General features: G+C 32.0%; 1 protein-coding gene across 1 annotated transcript in view; it reads left to right on the forward strand.

Moving 5' to 3' along the window:
- Positions 1 to 16,718, forward strand: part of LOC133203872 (uncharacterized) — a 155,700-nt gene extending 138,982 nt beyond the window's left edge. Inside the window, exons 5-6 of the mRNA XM_061339670.1 lie at positions 15,244 to 15,448; positions 15,975 to 16,718. Of these exons, the coding sequence (XP_061195654.1) occupies positions 15,244 to 15,448; positions 15,975 to 16,531 (762 nt within the window). The 3' untranslated portion in view covers positions 16,532 to 16,718. The remainder of the gene's footprint in view (positions 1 to 15,243; positions 15,449 to 15,974) is intronic.
- Positions 16,719 to 26,250: the final 9,532 nt, after the last annotated feature.

Genomic DNA, 26,250 nt, shown 5'->3' on the forward strand with positions numbered 1-26,250 from the left:
AAGAATCTCGATAAGAAAATTATTAATTAATTTCTTTAAGAATTTTTGCGATTTTGTATTTTTTTTCATATATGTATGAAATAAATAAATTACAGTTTGTTGAAGTATACAGAAATATTAGGCATATAAATGTTACTTTTTGCATTTGTTTAATATAAAATGCAGATTTGAAAATCCATTCGCATTTTAACATTTACTGTTTCTTCTTAAGAATTAAACAAGATTTGGATGAGAACTTTTGTTATGAAAGGACAAAATTAATTGTTAGTTCAGTAGAATTTTATTCAATTCGTTCTTCATATGATCTATGATTGCTTTACTATCACGTTGTAGATTTTAAATATACCTGGTGGCGGTAAATACACAATTTACAATTCCATTCAATTCGATCAGTTCATTGACCAATAAATGAGGAAAAATAAAATTCATTGTAAATACTCATATATAGTCATATGCAATACAATATACATACAAAAGAGAGAAAGAGCTGCATGATTGAAAGGAAAAAAGACATAAAAAGGGGGAATTTGTAAAACGTAAATTTTGTAGTTAACTACCACCCGGTAAATTCATAATTACTTGAAATGCATTTGACATTTTTTTTTACTGTCAGCTAAAAAAAGAATTTTCCTCTGTAGCATACATGTAGAGCTGTCCCTTTAAATTTATTTCTTCCCTTGTTTGATGTATTCTGTTTTTCTGACGTCCATGCATTGAAAAGAGCAGACATAAGAGGATTTTAATGCGTCAGTATTCGTCATTTCATGGTCAGGTAATTTTTTTACTACTTTTTTTTTACATTGCTAGGATACAACTCTACAAAGGTACAATCACTGATATTTGATCAAATGTATAAAAGAAAACTAAAATATTCACGAACAGGACGAATGCGGTGCCTTAATATGCATCAGTGCTGTGCATTTCCACTAAGTCAGATTGTTCAAGTTACAGTATCGTCATCACAAGTATCATTGATAGTTTGGATAGATCCACAGCTCGTTACCTTAATACATTGGAGAACCATTTTTTTTTTTAAATTTTGGAATACTGCTAGAAAGGCTAAAAGCAGCATAAAATTATAATAAGAAATCATATTTTAAAAACAATTTAAAAAAAAATGAATGGTTTAATTTTCGTTTATTATGTTAAGGGTTATTAACAGCGGATTGGATGTTTATATGTTTGCAAAGAAAAAAAAATAACAAGGCAATGGGATCATGTTATACCTTTCTCTGTCACAAGAATAGGTACCAGGATTTGCACTTTAAGACTCTTTAAACTCAAGGTGATTTCAACTTCAACGCTTTACTGAATTTGCTCATAATTTTAAGTTATAAATCTGAGTTACTAAAAGAAATTAATTACATGTAGTAATTTATTAGAATACTTGAATTAAAATGTTTTTAATGCAACACTGGAATTTAGAGTTAGTGTTAGACGTTCCTATTACATTTTACAAGCTACACACCCAGTATTTTCTTAACATTGCAGAAATCGTTACAGCTACATAAAAAAAAAAAAAAAGATATAGAAAGCTTTATATACCAAACCCCTTCTTTTTTATACACCCTTTCATCAATCCCGGTTTAAACGAAATGTACTTTATTTAGTTTTTTTTCCTTTCTAGACTTATTATTCTTTTCATGAGTCACCCTATCTCAGATTACTAGGCATGCAGTATTTTGCAATATCTTCTATATTTAGATGAAGGAGGTAATGACTGACCTTACCCGAGAGTGAAAATGGCGCAAAGAAGCAAAGTTACAGCAAATATTTATCTTATATAATGCATAAGTAATAAACTGAGAATTTTTAAGAGGGTATCTATAAACAGAAGGAATGACAGGAGTCTGTGTCATCACTTTAGAATATTAACATTTCTACTTTCGTTTTAAATGTTAATGTCTAATCTTGGTATGATCTAACTAGACAGGTTTTCTAAATTTTAATGCATAAAAAATATACCTCTGTTTAAATGTTTACCATCTAAAAGTAACATATAATGTGGTCGTTTTTTTTTTTATCTTGCTCTCCTTCTGATATTAGCAAAAATTTTCAGTCATGTATTTTTTTTCCTGTACACAAAATAAAGGTCACATCAAGATTTGACAAAGCTGACCGCATTTACACGTAAATAGAGCTTTATAACTCAAATCTGCAATGTCGTCATTAAAGTGCACATCAGCACCAGAGACAACAAATACCGCTCGGCTGGCGAGGCTAATAATGGGTCCCTGCACAGATGTGCTACGTGATATTCTTAAAAAGAATATTCCACCGTGTGAATTATCCAAGGTAATGAAACAACGGTCTCATGATTATGAGAAAAACAAAAAGCGAGTCCCTTTGAAAGCATCACAACTTCAAATAATGTTTCCCTCACAAATATACCAATATGATGGAGATTTTTCAGACCTTGGTATATATATATTGTACGACATTCTTCGGATTGTCTGCAAAATACCTCCACCTCCCAAAGGTTGGGGGAAAGTCCCAGACCTGGGTGACAGAAGCTTTGCCGCAAACATTGAACGGATTCGTCTTCTTCGGAACAAATATTCTGGTAATTCTACTGATATATCTCTCTCTGACTCAGAATTTAATAAAGAATGGCAGAACATCCGGAATATCATTGTAGAATTAGAGCAACACCTAGGGTGTTCTAGTCTACCAGGATTCCGTTACTGAAGTCAAGACATGTTTCATAGATCCGGAACTTGCTAAGAAATACATTGACAGACTTGGGACTGTAGATGAATTACGTTCAAAAGTGTACAAAGTATCAGGTAAATAGAGTTGTCATGCACTAGGTGAATTCTTCTTTTTTTAATTATTTGAATGTCCTCCTCTTTCTAAAAACTATAGATTTTTCTTAATGTTTAACAAACACTTATGGATATTTATTCTATGTGAAATGAATTCGAAAGAAAAACGTTTACCAGAATTATTTATTTCTAATAACAAAACTTAATGCAAGATTTATTAATCAAAGTTATGAAGAGATTTTTTTTAACTTCCATACTTCAGCAAAATGTTACATTAGATCAATGTTAAGAAAAAGATGTTGTAATAATCTGGCAGATAGTTAGTGTTTACGAAAACGCAGATAGTTATATGTAATTTATGAAGATTATCACGTAACGCGATAATATAAAAGACATTTAACCATTTTAAGATTTTGCTTCAATTTATATATCATTAAGAGTTCATCAAACATTTTTCATTTAAAGCGAATTTCATGATTGTATTCCCGTCTGTAATTGGGAAACCATTTATTTTTAGTGTCCATTAGCAGTCAGAAAAAAAATGATATAAGTACTGGTAAGTGCTTTAAGTGTTAATTAAGAAGACAAAAAATTTCATATATGTATATTCCCCTGAAATTAATACGTTTTAATTATACTTCTTTGATTACTTTTAGATCGAAAACTTGATAAAGAATCATTGTATGTGCTATTAATATCATTCAATTAACTCGCAAATGAGTCTTGACATCTTACACCACTGTTATACGTAATTCAGTCAGTTACTTACAAAACTGCTAATTGGCGAAATCAAGACAAAGAAGTAGGTACGGTTTGGGATCTATTGTGCTCTAGAAATTAATGTTTTTTTTTTTAAATATATGAAATTGGATTAAATATGAGTTTAGTATATGAATATGATAAGTCATAAAGAAATATTGCATAAAGGAGGACCATTCCTTACATTTCTCAGTTCAAACAGAAAAAGCCTTAAAATGAGTCATTTCTAAGGTATTTTCCTTAAGAAAATAATGTCCACAGTCGTGACCCACTTCAATTTTTTTAATATGTCGTATAAAATCCGCACAATGACACTGTGGCGTACAAAAACGAGGTTTTACTGATTGTTTGCACTAATTGTACCGTTAGTGTACTTCAACATGCTAGAGTTTTTGACTTCGCGCCGAAGGGCTGTAAGGAGCGTATGGACGTTAGCCGAGGCTCTTACTTGTAGGAGTATTGTTGCTGTAAATATTGACCAAGATGTCCACAACATCTATAGTCGCCAAAGCCAAACAAGGCATTACAAAATGGAGAGAGAGAATAACGTCAATACCAGCAATGAGGATTACATGCATAATACTACTACATACAGCACAAACGGTATGTCATCTTGTATGCCTACATCAATTATTAGTATAATGTTTTCACTGTTGTATCAATTACATTTTTAAAAAAAAATGCACAAGAAAATACTAAATGTTCAGTTAATCGATCATTCTGTTAAAATCAGTGGGAAAAGGCAAAGAATAAGCTAATCATTACAATTGGTTTTATTGTATTTAGTAGAATCTAAATTTAAGCACACCCCCTTCAACCACAGAGTTTAAAGCAATATAAATATAATAATGCACACGTTAAGATTGGGTTCCATAAAACTCCCATTGTCTTGAATTAATTTAACCTCATACTCTTAAGATCACGCACTCGGCATCGTCGGTCATTGTTCCGATGTTGTAAGCGCCCGAGTATATACTTCATGGAGGCTTAATGTTATCGATATATGAGGCTATAATAATAAGACTAATTTATTTATTCACCAATCAATGAGCTTTGAAAGGGGGACATATATAAATATATCATTTATAAAAACAATACAATTACGTTTATAGCAAGTAATGGCTGCATTACGTGCAATATTAACCTGATCCTCACTTGTAATATTTAACTGTCCTCGCTAGCATCCTTCATACAATTGAAAGACTAGTGTTTTGATGCCAAATATCGTTACTTATTGTGTATATATGTGCACATTGTTATAAAATATGTATTTTAAGCTTGTTCTCCCTTCGATTAACATCTTCGTGTCCGTCCTCAACAAATCAGCAAATCCGGCCTGGGGAAACACTTTTTTGAAACAGAAAACCTTAAATTTCGTTACTCCTAGGCATTCAATTAATAAACATCGATCATTCTTAAGTAAATATTAAACTACTTCCAATATTTATGCATGTCATGTTCCACCAAAGCAAGAATTAGGCGATGAGTTGAGAAATGGTTTTAATTTAATTTAGGGCGCATGGAGTGAAGAGCAAATTAATTAATTAATTAATTGAAATTAATTTCAGTAGATCTGTATCAAGACAAATTCAGTATATGTTGCTGAGTGAAATGGCTATGGGCGAATGGCTGTTCCTTTTTCCTTAACACCTTTATCAAAACTAAGCCCTTAAATCATGGAGGGGGATCAATATCCACATAACAATAAACCCAAAAATTTTATAGATTGAGGACCATAATCGGTATGATAGCACCATTGATAAGATCTTTACCTGGCAAAATGGATACAAAAAATCGTTTTTGGACTATTGTCTAGAAAACCAGATGATTTTTTGCGTACTTGGCTTCGAATAACTACTATGTCAAACGCCTTCCATTTGTTGTTACACATCGTCACAAATAAATAAATAGATAAAGTGATTAATAAATTAATTAAACACAAATGAAATATCTTTTTTCAATGGGTCGTCAGGTTACAACCTGGTTCGAAATATGAAACGCATTTATTTATCTTAATGTCTTTCTATTTTGCAAGTTCAGCTCACGCCAACATTTGCTCAAAATTGATGACACGTTTGGCGATTTTGGTCAGCATTGGGAATTCTTCAATGCGTTGAACATTTGTTCCCGTCACAAAAGTTAATTCATCTGGGTTTGGAAATTGATACATGTCAAGTTTGTATTCTGACGAAAAGCTAATTAAACCTAAGATTTTGCTGATAGGAAGGGCCAATAAATCTTAAAAGTCACTTCAAATGAAATGCAATTCTTTCAGTGCCGTCTTACAGCCCTGTTACCACGTTCCCACGATGCAATGATTGGCATAAAAAATGCAGCAACTTTTCATTTGTATAAAGACCATTTGTTTTTATGTCATTTAAATTTTGAATCACTTTATATTTATTTCTTTACGATATGGCTGATTAAGCAGTAATATTCTTTAGCTGAGCACGGTAAGCGCAGACGGAAAGCATACTGGCTACGGGAAAGCCAGCATATGATTGTAGTAAAGTTATTTTGGTTACGATTAGATCACACAACTTTATGAACAGACGTCAAAATATGTAAGATCTATACAGTTTGATTTGATGTTTAGTATATTTATAAATGACTTATACACGTTTTTAGATTTTACCTTATTAAATTGAGATCTCCATCTTAGAATTACTTGATCACATTTCACGTTATCATCACGGAAGTACTATCTCATTTATCAACATTACTTACATATACAGTGTCAAATTTTACAATATACAAATACATGTATAGATTATCTAGTATGTATACACATAAATTGTTTGTACTGTTTGTAATTGTAGAAATCATGCTTGTTGTTTGTGATGCCTGAAAGGGCCCTGATTTGGAAATAAAGAATCTTATCTACCATACTATCATCATCAATAAATAACTAAATAAATAAATAGTGTATTCCATCTCATGTTCTCATTAATGTTAATATGTATCCAACAGTAGATAATTAACTATCTTTAGTAAGAAAACCTTTTTATACTAAGCACTTTAGGTTTAAACTCGGCATTGCATAAGTAGAACCTCGTTATATAAAACGAGTACTTTCATCATGTAGATGTTAAACTGTAAGGGGGGGGGGGCAGTAGGGTAAAGAGACACAGTTACTCTCTGTATTGTTAATTATTAGTCATGCACCATTGTTTACGAATCAGAGCAAACATTCCTGGTAATTTATTATTTACATTAACCTTAAACTAAATGTGTAGCGTCTCAAATTAAATATATGCACTATACATGTAAATTATATTCTTTTAGAACTTGAAAAGCTACTTACTTTCATGCGAATCAATTCAATTATTTGGAAGAGAACAATTCAAATGTTATCATTCATAGATTATAAACCCTGCAGTTCAATAGAATAAGAAAGACATTTGAACTTTTTCTTTAGATATTTGGTTCATCTGTTCATTTTAATCACAGGCTTCTATAGCAGTAAATTTTAGTATGTTGTAAAAAAGCAAGAGAGGAATGTGCTAGAATGGGGTTCCTAATCCGATATTCTATTGCGGGGCAAATGACCTTGGCTGTGTAAAGATATGCATTGATAAAACTGCCGAATCCTTAAATAGTTCAGTGAAGTTAACTATAGGGTCGTTTCCAGATGTGATGGGAAGTTCGATCAGGAAAAAGATCGCAAAAGTAATTAACTCAGTTACCAAGCATAATTAATCTAGTTACAACAGAAGATATTTTATATATACAATTCTTCTGGCAGTAAGCTAAAATTTTTAAAAAGCGGGCTTAAAAACATAGTGAACTGCCAACTTGATTTAATATTATCATTTATAGTAGTAGTAGTATCATTGATATATATTGAGTAACTATGCACGTTTGGCGGATTTAGCTTAACACAATTCATCTCGACTACGCCGCTGTGAACAGGGCGCGACTGCAACATAATTATTTTGACAACTGGTCAATGGAAAACAATTGACAGAACATTGATTAATTGAAATGTTGTTTGGCTTAAACATAAATTTACTACAATTCATTGAATTGAGTGAGTATTGATTGATTGAACATTGATTGATTGAACATTGATTGATTGAATATTGAAACATTGATTGATTGAACATTGATTGATTGAATATTGATTGATTGATTTAATATTGATTGACATTATTGAAAATGGATTGATTCATTGAACAGAAACTTTTTGATTGAATCAACTGAATATTCATTAATTGATTGGATATTCATTAATTGAATTGATAAATTTATTGATTGATTGATTGAACTTGATATTGATTGATTCAATTGAATATTGATTGATTGATTGAATATTGTTTTATAAGGCTGGCGCACCGCAGAATTTGGAAAGCAAACGTCAGTCTTATAGTGTAAAAAATGACATGTGTACAGTTAATATTGATTGATTGATTGTTTGATTGTTTGCTTTGATTGGAGGTGTGCCAAAAACCAATTGGGTCGGCACCCACTGAACACATGTATCTTAAATAATTGATCTGCAACCAGCCGTGGCCATATGATGCCAAACTTAATAAATAAATAATTAAGAAATGGTGTCACTTGCTTTTTAGTGGTAGTCTGTGATAATCGGATTTATTAGGTGAATGCGTTATAAATCCATTTATCACAGCGCCCCACATGGAAGGATGCGCGCGCAATGTATGCGCAAGCATTTGTACATTCCATTCTCACACCATTTCCAAATGTTGCACGTTTAGGGTTTGCTGTGAACTTTCAAGAAAATTTACCCGCCCTTCCACACCCCATATTACTTTGAGTTGTTTTCTGCGCCGAGTTCTTTTCATTTCAGAGAAAGAGGCCTAAGGAGCCAAGCTGTCAATCATTCTAAGACCTTGCCTTAGTCACGACCGGCCAAAGCTGCCATTCCTTGCCATACAGTGATGAATGCTACCGTGATGGACACTTCCAAGTACCAGAAGGAAGGACTTCACTCACCCAATCGTATTGGCTTATTGACTCTAAACAGGGTGAAGCTGCAACACGATAACTATCGATCAAGGACTAGACAACACCCATCGTCACGGCTGGTCATCTTATTATGCGGACAGTATTGTCTCTGTAATTGACAGAGCGAAGAGCCAGTTGGAGAGATACATCGTATAGCGCTTAACACAAATTATCTTGACACGCGTCGCTGTTAACAGGGCGCAGCTGCAACTTGATTATGTGGATGACTTATCGATGGAAAACAATTAATTAACTTGATAATTAACACAGAACATTGATTAATTTATTGAAATATTGTTTGGCTTAAACATAAACTTACTACAATTCATTGAATTGAGTGAGTATTGATTGATTGAACATTGATTGATTGAATATTGAAACATTGATTGATTGAACATTGATTGATTGAATATTGATTGATTGATTTAATATTGATTGATATTATTGAAATTTGATTGATTCATTGGACAGAAACTTTTTGATTGATTCAACTGAATATTCATTAATTGATTGGATATTCATTAATTGAATTGATAAATTTATTGATTGATTGATTGATTGAACTTGATATTGATTGATTCAATTGAATATTGATTGATTGATTGAATATTGTTTTATAAGGCTGGCGCACCGCAAAATTTGGAAAGCAAACGCCAGTCTTATAGTGTAAAAAATGACATGTGTACAGTTAATATTGATTGATTGATTGTTTGATTGTTTGCTTTGATTGGAGGTGTGCCAAAAACCAATTGGGTCGGCACCCACTGAACACATGTATCTTAAATAATTGATCTGCAACCAGCCGTGGCCATATGATGCCAAACTTAATAAATAAATAATTAAGAAATGGTGTCACTTGTTTTTTAGTGGTAGTCTGTGATAAATATGAGTTTAGTATATGAATATGATAAGTCATAAAGAAATATTGCATAAAGGAGGACCATTCCTTACATTTCTCCGTTTCAAACAGAAAAAGCCTTAAAATGAGTCATTTCTAAGGGTATTTTCCTTACGAAAATAATGTCCACAGTCGTGACCCACTTCAATTTTTTTAATACGTCGTATAAAATCCTTTGGAAAAAAAAAATCACCTTTTTCAAAATCTTTGTGGGCAACGCATTTGCTCTATATTATCTGAAAGAAAATTCAACTGAAAATTGATGCCTTTTGTAAAGTTTTAAGAAAATACGGGAAAAATCCACAAGTTTATGACGTTACAATTAACATTTATGAGGTCATATGAGAAAAACGATTTGAATGTTCTTACTGCATGGTATTTCAACGATTCAGAAAGTATGAGTTTAATTTCTTATGTCACTTTCATATTTTAGAAAAATATAGGGTCAGAGTTGTATAAAACCGTACCTTGTTCTTAATATAACATTTATTGAACAAATTGTAATTTCATTGTGATGATACAAAAAAAAAAAAAATATAATTACATTTCTGCAATACATTTAAGGATAAATAACACAAACAAATTTGTTATCAGAAATCAGCAAGATTTCTCATAAATTTATATTCAAATAATATAAGTAATCTGAATAATGTTTACCAGGTAAACTGGAAGAACTTTGTAAGCAATGTTAAAAATATATGCCAAATTTTGTATAGAATTATATAGTAAACAAAACAAAGTCGCATATTTAAGCGCCAAAGAAAACTTAAGATTTCTTAATATTTTAGGGATTTATTATTTATGTAATTTCTATTCAAAATCAGTAAAATAATGTATATCAATCCAGGAATCAAATGTTTGTTAGTGTTATGTATCCTTAATACCGTGTATTATAGTAAATAGATGCTTTCTTTATTTGTTCCATAACTAACTTACAATATTTATACTCAGACAAAAAAAAATTGCTACGACATTGAATAATCCATTGTAAGAATCCATTAACAAAAATAATGCAAGGATAAACGATGCGACTTTTAATGTTGAAAAAAAAATCAGTTCAAAAAGGCAAAGCAGGTACATGCTGTATATGTACCTTATTTCTCCACTTACTAAAACACACACAAACATCAATCCAAATTATCGATGATCGTCGTTCATTCGCGCCTTTCATAGCATTATTGATTAATTTTGATGCAGTAAAATATACCTGTATTGCAAATGTGATGCATTTTTTCATAAAAAAGTAATTATTTTACTGTTAGGTTCCGGCGGTAAGGTTATACATTCGAATGTCCTATCACAAATTCTAAAGAGGAGTTTGCAACAACTATACATCGAAAAACTAGAAGGGTCTTTACAGAAAACCATAATAACTGTTGATCACTCAAGAGGCATTCTTGTTGGTTGTGCTGAAGCAGGAAAAACAACATTACTGAAACGTTTAATGGCAGAAACCCAAGATGATGTAGATGATATTGAGTCTACAAGGGGCCTGGAGCTTCATCGGCATGTATTTACCATCAGAAATGGTCGTCTAGAAGGTTTAATTTTTAATTGAATACTTACTTAAAAACACATATATTTACTGAGGTACAATTTATAAGCGCTCCTACCAAACCTGATAATAGTTGAACGATATTTAACTCTGAAAAGCTAATGATATTTTTTTTTTCAAAGGTTAATAGTTTATTTAACAAAATATTTTTTAACAGTATCGTTGGACGATGGACGACAGAAAGCATTTATTAGGGTTAGTATGTCTGACTTAGATTCTGAGGTTGTTAAGAAAGATGGAAATGTGGAAGCGAATGAAAATGTTGCAAATGTACAATCAGAAGAGGACAATTCAGATATACAGGATAATAATTCAACTGAAAATAAAACAGTTCATATTGAAAAAGATAAAGAATTGCAAATGAAACCCCTCTCTGTTCACTCAGACGCAAGGACAACTACAATTCCAAGGGATATATTGCTGAAGATATTGGATGAAAAAGAAAAAGTACCAACAATTAGTATGCTGGATTTAGCTGGTCAATTCGCGTATTATGCATGCCATCAGATTTACATTACAGAAAGAGTGTTCTTTATTCTTGTTTTAAATGTGACTCAGAAGTTTGAAGATTACGTAAGTACTGAAGAAAATAACCAGCAGGGATCAATTTTCTCTACATGGACTTATGAAGGTAGATATCTATGTTGTCTTGATAGGATATTTCTTTTAAACCACAACAAAAAATAATATATGATATGATATAAAAAAAAAAAAAAAAACAGTGCAATAGTTATAAAGAGATAAATTTTATATTGCTCATCAAAACTGTTACAAAGGGTTACTCCATTTACCTGATCAACACATTATTAAGGGTTAATGTAAGAGATGCATTACATTCCTAAAAAGTTATGGAGCAGAGGCTCCATAGTATTAGAAGTTCTCATTCAATGCAGACAGATATTTCTGCAAGTAGTTATTCGTGCAAAATACGCCTACAATGCATTAAAGACTATGAAATCCTTCTGAAATCTACGCTAGGAATATATTTCAACTTAACCCGCCTTTGTTTTACATCTTATTTATAGATAAGCAGGTTTAAATGCTGATCAATATCTAGAACTATATAAATAGTGTAAAAAAAAAAATCGAAAAATAAAAAGAAAAACCCGTAAAATTAATTTTATGCAATCTACTTTGGTGTCATCTTTTTTTAGACCACGTGAAGTTCTGGATATCATCAATCAAGACATTTGGCAGTACAAAAGCCCCTGTCTTGATCAAAGCTACTCACACAGAAGAAAAATCTGAAGATGTAAGTTTATGACACAAGCAGTTAAGTGTGAATATTTGCCAAAGTATTTTTACATGGAACACTAACAACATTTTAAATTGGAAACTACATGCACTAATAAAGCTATTTTAATGGAATGGATTTATTTCTTATCGACAGGAAATGGATGAAAATTTTAAGGAGTTCTGGAAAGCAGTTCCAGTGGAAGACAGGGATTGGTTGAGAGGGTCTCTAGTCGCTCTGAGTATGAAGTTGACCTTCTCAATCTAACTGATACGGGCAGGGAAACTTTGGAATCTATCAAAACATCCATAATTAAAGCAGCCACACAAAAACTCAGTAATACAATGAAAGTAACCTCGAAATGGGCACTGCTAGAACACGCAGCTAGGTTAAGGACGCCCATGAAATATACGCCTTAATATATTCAGGGAAAATGAATACAATTTTAATATTTTTTTTGACAGCATTAATTTTGATAAATGTGATTTGTGGTGTTTGCACTTGTATATATCGGGTCTTTGCTGAGTTCGGCCAAAGCGACATCGCTTACATCAGCTGTTTGTCACGTGACAGTTTTAAAATTAGAACATATATGTACTACTACAAAGATCGTAAAAGTTCAACAATATACGGGCATTTTTCAGCTATAAGATTTATTCCGTTTTCTTTGAGACAAATTCCTTAACACGAAAAGTGCTGGGAGCAACTTCCTCATGCTCGGGAATTGTTTAAAATTTAGCCGTCTTTCTATAAACTCCAGTCAAAAATGTAATTCGCATTGGAATAATGTTACATTACGGAATAAATCAACAATGCACAACCAGCTCCCAGCACTTTTCAGAATAGTAGGAATAATAGCTGCACGTGTTTAAAAATTCAGAATTTATAGTGAAGCGGATATCGTTGAACTTTTGATATTTTCGAGGGGCTGGACCTGTCATTCTAGCACGTTGCTGTACAAATGTGCTCCCTACGGCTTTATATAAAGTCTACACATTATCAATTTAGTTTGACAATAAAATGTGGATTAATATATTTCAGAATATTTCTCTCCTTTAGTCCCACTACGCGTGTTTCGTACTTATTTTTATTTTTACAAGCTACGATAAAAGCTTGATCCACGCCTCAAGTACAGAGAAACTGCGTGTCAAACTAAGAAATGACGTCATCTCAGTAAGTACAGCGAGATCAAGTTGGCTTTCATTCTACATACGCTAAGTGCTATTATGACAAGATAAGTTGCACATCCATTTATCTTTATAATATTTATGATAAACGAACGTATTTAGTGTGTTTTAAAAAGAACATATAGTATTTATTCATCGAGATTCATTTGTATTGTTTTAACGTGACGTCATAATAGCTTTGCCGAACCTCTGCATAGGCTGACGTATATATATGGGAGTCCTTAACCTAGCTGAGCAGCTGATCAACGAGAAAAAGGAAGAAGTTATGTCTTTTGAAGAAATATGAGATATAAACACTAAATGCCTTCCCTTTGAGTTTCAACTTGAAAACAAAACAGCATTATCTGAATTTTTAAAGTTTTTCCACAACAACGGGTTGTTATTATGGTTTGAAGATGGGAATAATTTTGAAGATCATTCAAAACAAAATGTTATTCTTAATATTCAGTGGTTTGCTATTGCAGTTAACAAACTTATAGCCGATAAAAACCATATTCACAAAGACTGTAAGAGAAGATATTATACAGAATGGGACTTGTTCAACAAGACAGGGAAATTGGATGATAAGCTATTGACTGCTCTGTGGTAAGATGTACCTTCATATTTGAATCAAAAAACTGAAATTATGACAAAAATGCAGAAACTCCATATGCTAGTTTCTCTACATTCCAAAAAGGATACCACAGAAAAGGACAAGGCATGGTTTGTTCCATGTATGAACAAGAGAATATTTAACCAAGACTTTTCAGACAAAAAATGGGAATACTCATCAATTCTGTGTTTCCGATTTCGCTCATTTGCTATGTTCGTTTACTACAGACTAGTTGCTTATTGTATGAGTTACCTCAAATGGAATGTCACCAGGGAAAAAGAGAGTTTCGGTCTATATCAAACAGCATCAATTTTTGATTACAAAAATCACACTGTTGTCATTGGTATTTGTGAAAATGACATTCAGGTGCAACTGAAACGTATTAAACCTTCAATTATAGAGACAAACATTTCTATTGCAATAGGAGAGACTGTGCAGATTGCTTGTAAAAATGATGAGAAAATTTATTTTCAGAAGGGACACAAATGCCAGCGCATTATTTGTAATAATGAGGATCGATCATTTATACCTTTCAGTGAAATAGCCAATATCAGACAGGGAATAATCCAATGCTAATTCTGTTCTGTGACGCATTCAATAAATGTTGAAGAAATCCTGCGTTTTTGGGAAAAGGTTACCTTATATACTAATAACACATCTTATATTAACCTATCTTATGACGAAGATTTAAGACGATGGCTTAAAATATCTGAATATGACTAGTTCTTTCATTATCTATCCGACTGTTTAATATAAAGAGAGAGGAGAAAGAATTTCCTTGGATTCAAAGTATAAATTATATTCTTAACTTAATCTTTTAGGACTTCTCTCAATACGTATTTGAGCTTCTCTTAATATTATTTATGTGAATTTTCCTGACGATTTTCAGGATGTGCAGGCCAACACAGAAGGAAAAAAAGAGGGTTGTTTTAGGAACTATAGGTGTTTAGAGGTATTATGGCAAATAATTATTAATTTTATAAACACAAAGAGGATAAAAAGAAGTCATTGTTATTAGTCGGGTAGGAGTTACATTGGAATGGAAGGAAAGATATGTACATTGTAACATTTGCAATGTTGTCATGTTTCTGATGGTTCACAAAGAAATAGAAAAAAAAATCACGATTTTAAATCTATATCTGCCTTATTAATTTCATGTTTTTGAAATATGATTATCATATTTCCAATTTTTTGAAAGAAATACATTTTAAATTTGATTAAAATGACAAAAAGGAGACTTTGAAGGTATGCGGTTACATGTTATTGTATAAGAAACACATTTTAGGGAAAGAAAATACGAAGAACGGAACCTGAATATCCATTTTCCAAAGGAGTGTGTCCAACAGATGTGATGACAAGCTTTATCAAAGTAGAGGTCAGCAAGAGTGTGGGGCTCATACTCGTTGATGGAATTTCTGAGGGAAAAGGATTTCGTGTTTGGGAAAAATACATCATGACATGCTTACATGTTATAGAAGAGATTGTCAAAGGTGAGCAGTCCTTGCTAAACTTCTTTTAGTTGATCTTACTGATACAAAATGCAACGTTCAAGGGATAAATATACGTTATCCTTGATCAGAGAAAGGATTATTTTTTAACAACATGAACATAATTCAACCATTCTCCTGACGTAGATAACCGTTGAAATATATCGTCACTTTTAAAGGAACATCGTTGTTTTAAATAATAAATAAATATCTTTAATCTATTTTCACATTTATTACCTTCCCCTTGCTGTGCAGATTCTTTGAATTAGATTTTGTAAAAGCGGTCAAAGTATGGGTAATGAATAGACATAACATTTTTTTAAATGTGCGGGACTTCCTTTCTCACACGGATTGATTAAAGCATCCGTGAATAGATTACAATTTAAACCTTCAATTCTAAAGTTAAGACTTAGCATATAATGTAGAACTAGTAGCTACATTTGGGGAGGCTTATTTCTTCTTCTTATTATTTCATACACCATTCTCTCTCCGGCGTACTATGTATTTTAAAAGGTATATCTTTATTCAGATCAAAATTCCATCGAGAGTGACCGAATTTGCGTTCAGTTTGGCAAGACAAAAGTGACCCAGACAGACGATCCAAGGAAGAAATTTAGATTTGAATCAACTCTTCACTTCATGGATAAAGATTTTGATGTAGCTATTTTGGAATTGAAGGTTCACCAGGAAAGCGGTGTCACGTTTGCGCCACCTTTGACTTCATTTGGTAAAATGCAATATCCATCAGAGATTCACCTCATTGGCCACACTGGTTGCGTGCAAATGAAAGAAGACAGCCAAGTTTACCCAAACATAATTAAACCAAACAACAACGTTGACATTTACGTTAAATGGTTAAGTGGCTGGAGTAGAGAGAATCTCCCAAATGGAATTGATTATTACGCAGCACTGCGTGATCCGCCTCAAAAGATACTATTCAGCACGACATTTGCCCCTGGGTCTTCAGGTTCACCTGGCTTTATGATAAGACAACAGAAAGCTTATGTCGTACTTATTGTCAGAGCCGGTGTTCCTAGTTGCTTTTACCAGGATGGTGTTCATGTGCCTTCAAATAAAAGGGTATAGTATGGATATGCCTTAGAGACCATAAATACCAAAATGCGAAATTCCTCATCGCAGAACGTTAAAGCATTAGCATCTGAAATATTTGGAAATTGTTTTGAAACATCTAAGTGATATATGGTCAAGAATGAGGTTTTGTATATTCTTCCTTAACCTTTCATTACAAAGTCTGGGTGTATAAACGCTCTTGTAAGTGGAAGTAGTAATTTACACCTGGATTGCTGAATCATTCACTTGTTTTCCGTAATTTTTGCATTGCATTAATAGGAAAAAAATAAATTTGACAAATTAAAAAGCATAGGACTTAGTATTAAACGAGCTTGTTTTTTTGTGTAAATATTAAGTTGTATGCAACCGGATTCTATTTTAATATTTCCTCGACCCATTAAGTTAATAGAGTATTTGCGGTATGTTCATAACATATTGTTCATAGTTGTAGAGGTTATGTGGCATGATTTGCTAACCAAGAAATTAGATAAACCACTGATGTAGATATTTATTTTTCGACGATAGCATCCATGAACAGACATTTACGATAATTAGAAAATTATTTACAGTACCATACAGGTGTAAAGACGAATAATGACCCACGTAGAATAAAGGCCGAGGTAATTTTTCGACGTGGAAAACTGACCCCGGTCTTTATTAGACTTTACACCGGCACTGCCCGACCGCCAAGTGTTCCGTAGGCTCAGATTAATTGTTCAGTTTTATTGAATTTGGATAAAATATTCTGGTTTTAATTAAGACACGAGTAGATGGCAGTTATACATAAAAAAAATTAAATTTTGTATGATACCGCCTTTTACAAACAACTGTTTTTTATGATTTGATGCGAGTGTAATACACGTAGCAGACCTTTTAGAAAGGTGCGTTTTTATAAGGGGATACCCCGCTTTACGATGCCCTTGTTATTAATCAATTTCATTTTAAAAAATCATAAGTATTTTTATTTCAAATGCTTAAATGCTAAATTTAGCATAAAAATCGAAGAAAATTTTTTCTTTCCGTTCCAACTCCTACTAGCACAGAACTAAAGATAGAGCTTTGTAATCAATTTTATCCCTGTAGATTAATACTATTTAAGCGAATACTTTATTGTCCGTTCAACGCCTGGCCTGTTGGCTGCTTTATTAGTCATTCTTTCAGTCAATTTTATTAGAACACCTGAGCCAAAGGCTCAAGTGAGGTTTTCTGATCAAAGAGTGTCCAGCGTCCGTCTGTCGTCTGTAAACTTTTCATATTTTCGACTTCTTCTCAAGAACCACTGGGCCAATTTCAGCCAAACATTACCACAAAGCATCCTTTGGTAAGGGGGATTCAAGTTTGTTCTTAGGAAATGCTGCGCCCTCTTTCAAAAGGAGATAGTTAAGAATTCGTGAAAATTTGGTGCCACCTTTTAAAAAAAAACTTCTTCTCAAGAGCTACTGGGCAAGAGAAGATGAAACTTATGTGAAAGCTTCATTAAATACTCTAGATTCAAATTTGCTCAAATCATGACCCCGGGGGTAGTGCGGGGCCACAAGAGGGAGGTTAACATAGGAATATATAAGGAATGATTAGTCATATTATTACAGAAGTATCCTCAGGTAGTGTAGATTCAATTTTGTTTAAAATATGACCCCTGGGGGTAAGACAGGGCCACAACAGGAGGTGAAAATTTACCATTGTAATATATAGGATATATCTTTAAAAATCTTCTTCTCAAGAACAGCTAAGCCATTATTAGACATATTAATACAGAAGTATTCTCAGGTAGTGTAGATTCAAGTTTGTTCAAATCATGACCCTTGGGGGGTAAGGCGGGGCCACAAGAGGGGGTCGAAGTTTTACATAGGAATATATAAGAATGTCTTTAGAATTTTTCTTCTCAAGAACAGCAAAGCCAAGATTAGTCATTATTAAAGAAGTATCCTCAGGTAGTGTAGATTCAATTTTGTTCAAAATATGACCCCTGGGGGTAGGGTAGGGCCACAACAGGGGGTGAAAATTTACCATAGGAATACAAAGGAAATATCTTCTTTTCAAGACCAGCTAAGCCATTATTAGAAATATGAATACAGAAGTATCCTCAGGTGGCGTAGATTCAAGCTTGTTCAAAACATGACCCTTGGGGGGGGGGGGGGATAGGGCAGGGTCACAACGGTGGATCAAGGTTTACATAGGAATATATAGATGTAATGGTTAAGAGGCATTTGAGTAAACGCATTGAAGACTTCAGATAGTGAAATGACCTGACAACACTTGGAATGGACTAGCCCAAGGGTATATAAGGCAAAGCTTTGGGAAAGTCAGGCAATCAGAGGGTAGCTGTACATACATGTAGAAGTTAGCTGATGAATCAGCAATAAAGAAGTTAAGGTATTTCACCCTGATAGCAAAAGATTCAATGAAATTGAATGCATAACAGATGGTAGGTCTTGAATACTTAGTATATTTAGACATAATTCCCATTTATTACTATTTGCATGTAAGGGTGGGATGTGTCCTAATCTATGACCTTGAATTTTGGTAAGAGTTATCTCCCTCTGTTTTCAATTATTAAAAAAATCAATTTTAAGAAACTTATCAGGTCAAAAAAAAAAAAAAAAAAAAAAAAAAAAAAAAATTAAAAAAAAAAAAAAAAAAAATTCAACTGTCATTCTATTTCTGATGTGTTTTAATACATTTTTCCACTACAGTTTTTATTGACATTCTTATTATTTGAATTTTTATTTATAAAAAAAAATGCTCCATAGACTTCAATGCATTCTTTGTTAAGTACTTACTGCTAAGTTAAATACATTTTGAAACTTTTTCTGGGTAAATCCTTTTCTACTGGAAAATGGTCTGAATTAATATCATAGTATTATGTATTAGTATGTGATAGACATTTCAGGATAGAGGATTGAAAATCTTAAGGGTAAGAGCAAAATAAAAGTATAAAAGTTATAAACACCAGTGGCAGTACCCCAGGGAATTGATATTAAGTTCTGGATGAAATAAAACTGAAGAAGTCTGAGACAATGGCTGGTTCTTATCTATCAATGGCAACCTAGGGGAGAAACACGGAGCAAGATGTACCTTACGCAGTCCCCATCTCTAGATAAGAGAGAATTTAAGTACTGTGTGATATACCCTCATACAGAGCTGTCTTAATAATCATTCAAATCATAAACTCAGACAGAGTAAAAGGAAAACCTATTTATCCCTTGTAAGAACTCGATCACACCATTACATAGGAAATATCTTTGAAACCTTCTTCTCAAGAACAACTAAGTCGATATAGTCATATTTATACAGAAGCAACCTTAGGTGTTGTAGAATCAAATTTGTTCAAATAATGACCCCTCAGGGGTATGGGGCACAGCAGGAGGTCAATGTCTTGCATAAGAATATATAGGAATCATCTTGAAAAAAAATGTTTTGAACAAGAACAGCAAAGCCATGTTTAGTTTTATTATTGTAGAAGCATCCTCAGGTAGTGCAGGTTCAAATTTACGGTAGGTAGGGTGGGGCCACAATGAGCAATCAGAGTTTTACTAGGAATACATAGGCAAAAAATCTTTAAAACTCTTCTCTTTAAGAACAGCAAAGTCATTATTAGTAATATTTATATAGAAGCATCCTGAGGTAGTGTAAATTAAAGTTTGTCCCTCTCCCTTAAAACTTTTGAATACTGAACTGATTTCAACTTCTTCCTAGCCAGTGTGCTCAGGTGCGAGATGTGGCCCATAGGTCTATTGTTTCATTAACTTTTATTAAAGGAGACTGGGGGGTTAGGTGGGGTGGGGGTTTGGGGCTAATTTATACGGGGAATTTTACTGTGGCATCAGACAAAAATAACAATTCTTTATAATACGAAACAAGAAATAATTTGCGATTTTAAACTGTATTAAACTACATTTAAACTTACCAATACACTCATTTTTTCGTTAGTTAAATCCCACTCAGCAAGGTATTAAAAAGTCACCGATCGCAATGCACATCGCAATTGCGTTATCTTGGTAACATTTGACGAAAATTTTGTGCAGTGAGAGGATCAAATAATTTTTTCTCCGTTAAAAAATGTATTTTATGATTAAACAGAATATTATTTAATATATAAGCTCTTTTTTAATGTCATTACCAAAATATAATCAAGAGAAGGTATCTGGTTTATTCTACTCTGTTTCTGTGTACAGAGTTGGCATGTTTCACATTGAGGTGCCTTGTTCTATATGTGCAATACGGTGGTGGGAGATGATTGATTGATTGTATGTTGTTTTGCGTCCTGTTCGAGAATTTTTCACTCATATAGAGACGTTGGTGGTGGGAGATATAACTCTTCCAATTTAATTAAGAGCTTGTCTCAAAGAATTCCAGGAAAAATCGAAAAAAAAAAAAAAAAAAAAAAAAAAAAAAAAAAAAAAACATTCCACAAGGGCAGTCTGGATTTATATGTCCTAAATACTGGATACTTCTAATGTTAGAAAACAAACTTTAAAAAAAAAAATATATATATATACTTATAGTAACATGTGCGTATGCAATATTACTCAAATCTGCTTGAAAAGTATCTTAAAATATCAATGACTCAGTTGAATCAAATCGAAATATTAAACATTTAACTGTCATTGGTTAATTTGTTGTTTTCAGACAGTTGCTCTCTACAATTAAAGACACAGTGCTATTGACTTTATTAATTGACATTGCTTCATTTTACTGATTCTTACATTTCAGTGCAAAATTAGCCATACTTTTCCTTAATCGGTGGTAGTTTTTTTTTTTCTTCATTTCTAAACTCAAATTCTTGCACAATTCTTTCGATTTTAACCTTCAACAATCGTCGACCGCGTGGCGCAGTGGTTAGAGCGTCTGCTCTAGAGTCTCGGAGTAAGGAGTTGATCCTTACGTCGCAGGTTCGAATCCACTGCGGGACTTGGAGACCAGTCCTTCGGACGAGACTGTATAAACCGAGGTCCAGTGTCAAATAGGTGTTGGCAGGAGAAAGATTCCTCGCCGCTCAATGGCCCTAATTGCCGAGCTTAGGTTAAAATTTGCAGCCCTCCATGGCAAGTGGTGGCGTCTCCATATGAGTGAAAAATTCTCGAGAGGTACCTTAAACAACATACAAACAAACAAACCTTCAACAATCTCACTTAGTGTTCGTGACAATGACGTTATTTGCAAGGAAACATATTATTTGGTGGAATTTTTTACATGCTACATGCCATTTGTTTTATACAAATTTGGAATACGGAGTACTCTGTTTTTCCCGATAAAGAAGGTTCAATATGTGTCATTGATCATTGTTCATTATCCTCATCGTTGGTACGTAAATTCATGAACATTTATTTCATCATCAGAAAAGTTGTAGTTCTTTGATCAACCTAATTTCCTGACATTGCTCAACAAAGAAAGGTCGGAAATTGAAGGTTCAAAGCTTTATAATCAAAATAAAATTCAGTTCGTCACCTTGAGATAGTACACGTGTTTAATGACTAAATTTTATTGTTTTAAAAAAGTTGATCACGACCATAATAAATACGAAATAGGAGTAAGTCAACCAAAAAAAAAAAAAAAAAAAGCAATGAAAGTTTAGATCTATGGAGTATATGAAAATTTAAAACAATGTTCAATAAGTAAATAAATTTTCGACCTGTTTTCAGTGGTTGCTCACTCCTACATGGCACCTGATTCCACCTCTGATGTTACTGGAGGTCATTGTTTGCTTTACTCCCGATTTGTTTTGTCTAAATGAACTTTGAACATGAATACTTTTCGTTATCTCCATTTCATGTAAGATTTATTTTGAATATGCTATGAATAATGGGGATAATTACTCTGAGTCTCTATTTATATTATGAAAAAAGAATAGACCAAACTATTGAGGATAGTAAACAATCTACTATTTTTTTAATATTATTGGGTTGGGCAGAGTGGTGTTAGATGGTAATGTCTTTAATTTTTTTAGAATGCTTAGTTAAATTTGAAATATTGTTTGAGTCGACATTCAACATATTCACGTTAAATCGAAAATTCTTATAGATTTAGTGTTTCAAAAAATTTTAACATTCAAACTGTTTTGATTTTCTTCGTAATATTTATGCAGTAGTACGGAGCCAGTACGATCGCTCCGTGATCGGGAGGTCATGTAGTTCGAATCTTGGCCGCGACTTACCAAAGTCGATAAAAAATTGGTGGCAACTGTCCCACGCACTCGGCACTTTAAAGTGAAATTGTGGGCCCTTCGGTGAGACCTTAAAATTCGAATCCCCTTGTCACTGCAGGCGTTGGCACGGTAAAGATCCTTCGCTGCTCAATGGCCCTGAGTGCCGAGTAAAGGTTAAAATTTGAAGCCCGTCACCGGTATATGGTGACGTCACTATATGAGTGAAAAAATCTCGAATGGGACGTGAAACAACATACAATCAATCAATCAATCGTAATATTTATGAAATATGAAGATAACGAACAGTAATCAATCTCAAAACTCATTGAAATAATAAAAAAAATTGTAGCGGAGAAACCATGGACCTCCAAAAGCAGGTAGATCATTTATATGTGAATTCAAGAAGTCTGTCTATATTGAATTAGTATGAAGAATATATAAAGATCTATTTTGCACTGTGTTTTAACAATGTTAGTGCCTTTTAAGAGGAGTTATCTCTACCTTATGTGATGGCCAAGCTAGGGAACCCATGAAAAAGTTACTTTTATTATATCGATTTTTTTCAATTATGTTCCTGTACTTTTTACACGAGATTAGAACCCTTACAGCTTTTATTCAAATTTACATTCAGCTGGTACTTATCGATAAGCATTTGGAATTTAAACAAAACACAAAATAGGTATTTAATTTTTTCAAATGTTTTATGACGTTTTAGGAACAGTTCCTCACCCTTCAATGGAAATAAACAAAAAAACTATTGAAAGTACAAATGTGACTCTAATATATCAGTGCAATTGAATTACCCTTTAGGTGCATAATTTTAAGTCATTTCTTATAATTAGATCACACAAAGAAGGTAAGTTATTTTTCTTTTCATATACCACACTTCATGTAAATGTAACTCAAATCTACTTTTTAAAATAACATTTCTTAATTTATCTCAAACAAAGAAATTACAGTACAATCATTTCTTATTTCCAGCCTATTGCATTATATCAGAAAGATACAAAAAGCTAATGAAATCATATCCTGTAATGATTTGTTTTGTGTATTTGGTAGGGATATTTTAAGGTTGATCTGTTGTTATGTAGTATAAAACGTCTTTAATTAGTGAATACTTCAAATTGACGTTGTTATATTGTTAAAATATTCTTATAGAGTAAATTTCTCGCACATATGCAATATGAAACAGTATACATGTGTTGATGATTTGAAATATAATTGAAATGTAATAAAATGATTTTCCTCAGGTATTAGAACTGTTGAAAGGAATCAATTCTAATGGAAGGTATCTATTTATTTATTTTATTTTCGCGTATATATGTAAGCAACAATTGAAATCATAAACACAATATTTCCATCCAATTTAGAACTTTGGCATCTTTAAATGACTAAAAAAAATAAGTTGGAGATTTTGGGTACTGCACCATCTTCGCAAGCCAATGGTTTTCGCCCCACTTCGCCTCGCAGAAACCCGTGGAAGATTACACACATAGATCTATGGTCCTTCCAAGCTTATCCCTTGGACACAATGACGAGACAGCTTTCATGTCGCATAACGTCGTTTATAAAGACAACAGGCAAACGATTATCTATAAATGATTTGCTACTCGTTTTTTTGTACTCGTATAAAATTATAATACGTATCCCTATTTCAACTCTTTTCTTGTTTGTTGATTAACCTATCATTACATGTACTTCCTATAGTTTTTCTATCTCTATATTCTTGTAAATAATTGGCATAACATTATTCTGGCAAGGATATTGGCGAGCGAAAACGACCGAAAACAGTTAGCTTGCGCATGCGAAGAAGGGCCTGCACAGTAGATGCCTGGATTTTTTTTAATCAATAAAAGCAATACCAAAATTTTATTTTAACGAAAATAAGTATTAAGGATCCTTAATTTATTAACTGCATTACATTGATATATGATTGTTTGAAGTATTTTCCTTCTACACCACAATGATAAAGTAGATGATTCAAAGAAACAAATAAACAACTAACTTCTTTGCTCAAAAAGGCTTCTTTATTTACATTTTACCCCTGAAATACACTGTGAGTGAATAATGTGAGACTTTATATATATATATATATATATATATATATATATATATATATATATATATATATATATATATATATATATATATATATATATATATATATATATATATATATATATATATATATATATATATATATATATATATATATATATATATATATAAACATGTATATATATATATATATATATATATATATATATATATATATATATATATATATATATATATATATATATATATATATATATATATATATATATATATATATATATATATATATATATATATATATATATATATATAAACATGTATATATATATATATATATATATATATATATATATATATATATATATATATATATATATATATATATATATATATATATATATATATATATATATATATATATATATAAACTAGACAAAATTGCTAACGCACCACCAAATGAAATATTTTACTTGAATATTTTACTTGTCAAAACTTGTTTATGATGTATTTGAGATATAATTATGCTACTTAAGCAAAAAATGAGACAGTTAAATGCCTTAACTGGTAAATATGTACAATGTTAACTGAAGCGTGACTATTTCATAAACAAAATGAAAATCGTGTCCATATCTTTTTTTCGGGATAAATTTCTATTTTTTTTTCTTTCTGTTTATGTTCTTTACTGTTTGTACTAATTCAAAACTCAGAAAAAAATACACCGTATGCGGTATTTGATCCTAGAAGTGCGTGCTAAAACAGTCATTATGGTGCCTGCAGAGGGTTCCTGAGGGTTCCTGTGGAAGAAAATGTAAAAAATTAAAACAATGAAAAAAATATTTCTTCTTCTAGTGAAAAATTGTTGAAAATAAATATTGTCATGTAACCAAGACATTTTTCAATCCCACTGTATGGAAAAGATTGCGTATTATATATACTAGTACCGATTAGGCAAATGTTCAATTTACAAAAAAAGAACAAAAGTGATGCGTTAGCAATTTTGTCTAGTGTATATATATATATATATATATATATATATATATATATATATATATATATATATATATATATATATATATATATATATATATATATATATATATATAGTTTGGTTCAAAACTTATTTCTTTTACATCGGTTATTTCTATTACATCGGTTAAAATCGAACAAGTCAAGTAAAACTATGTCTTATCTGTTGATTTATGAAAAAAGATTCTGGAACGAATCTCTGGATTTGATTTTTATTTACAAAAATGTCAAAAATAAAACTGTTGTGTATTCAGTATTTTTTAATCATATTATTTTCAGAACTCCGTCCCCTTTACTTTCTTGAAACCATTGTAACAAATGGATGGTGCATCTATAAATGGAAAATTATTTGTACGTTTTAAAGATTCTCCTTATATTTACAATCATTTTTCACTTGTTTCTGTGTTGTGAGGAAAACAACATTAGCGACTATTATGTTTTTCTTCATTTCATGATAGCCGTGTTGGATACATGCGCTCAGTTTTGTCTTGTACGCAAAAAGACA

The sequence above is a fragment of the Saccostrea echinata genome, unplaced genomic scaffold, assembly GCF_033153115.1.
Source record: "Saccostrea echinata isolate AGI-Se365-2 ecotype Australia unplaced genomic scaffold, CSIRO_AGI_Sech_v1 ptg000052l, whole genome shotgun sequence".
Lineage (NCBI taxonomy): Eukaryota > Metazoa > Mollusca > Bivalvia > Ostreida > Ostreidae > Saccostrea > Saccostrea echinata.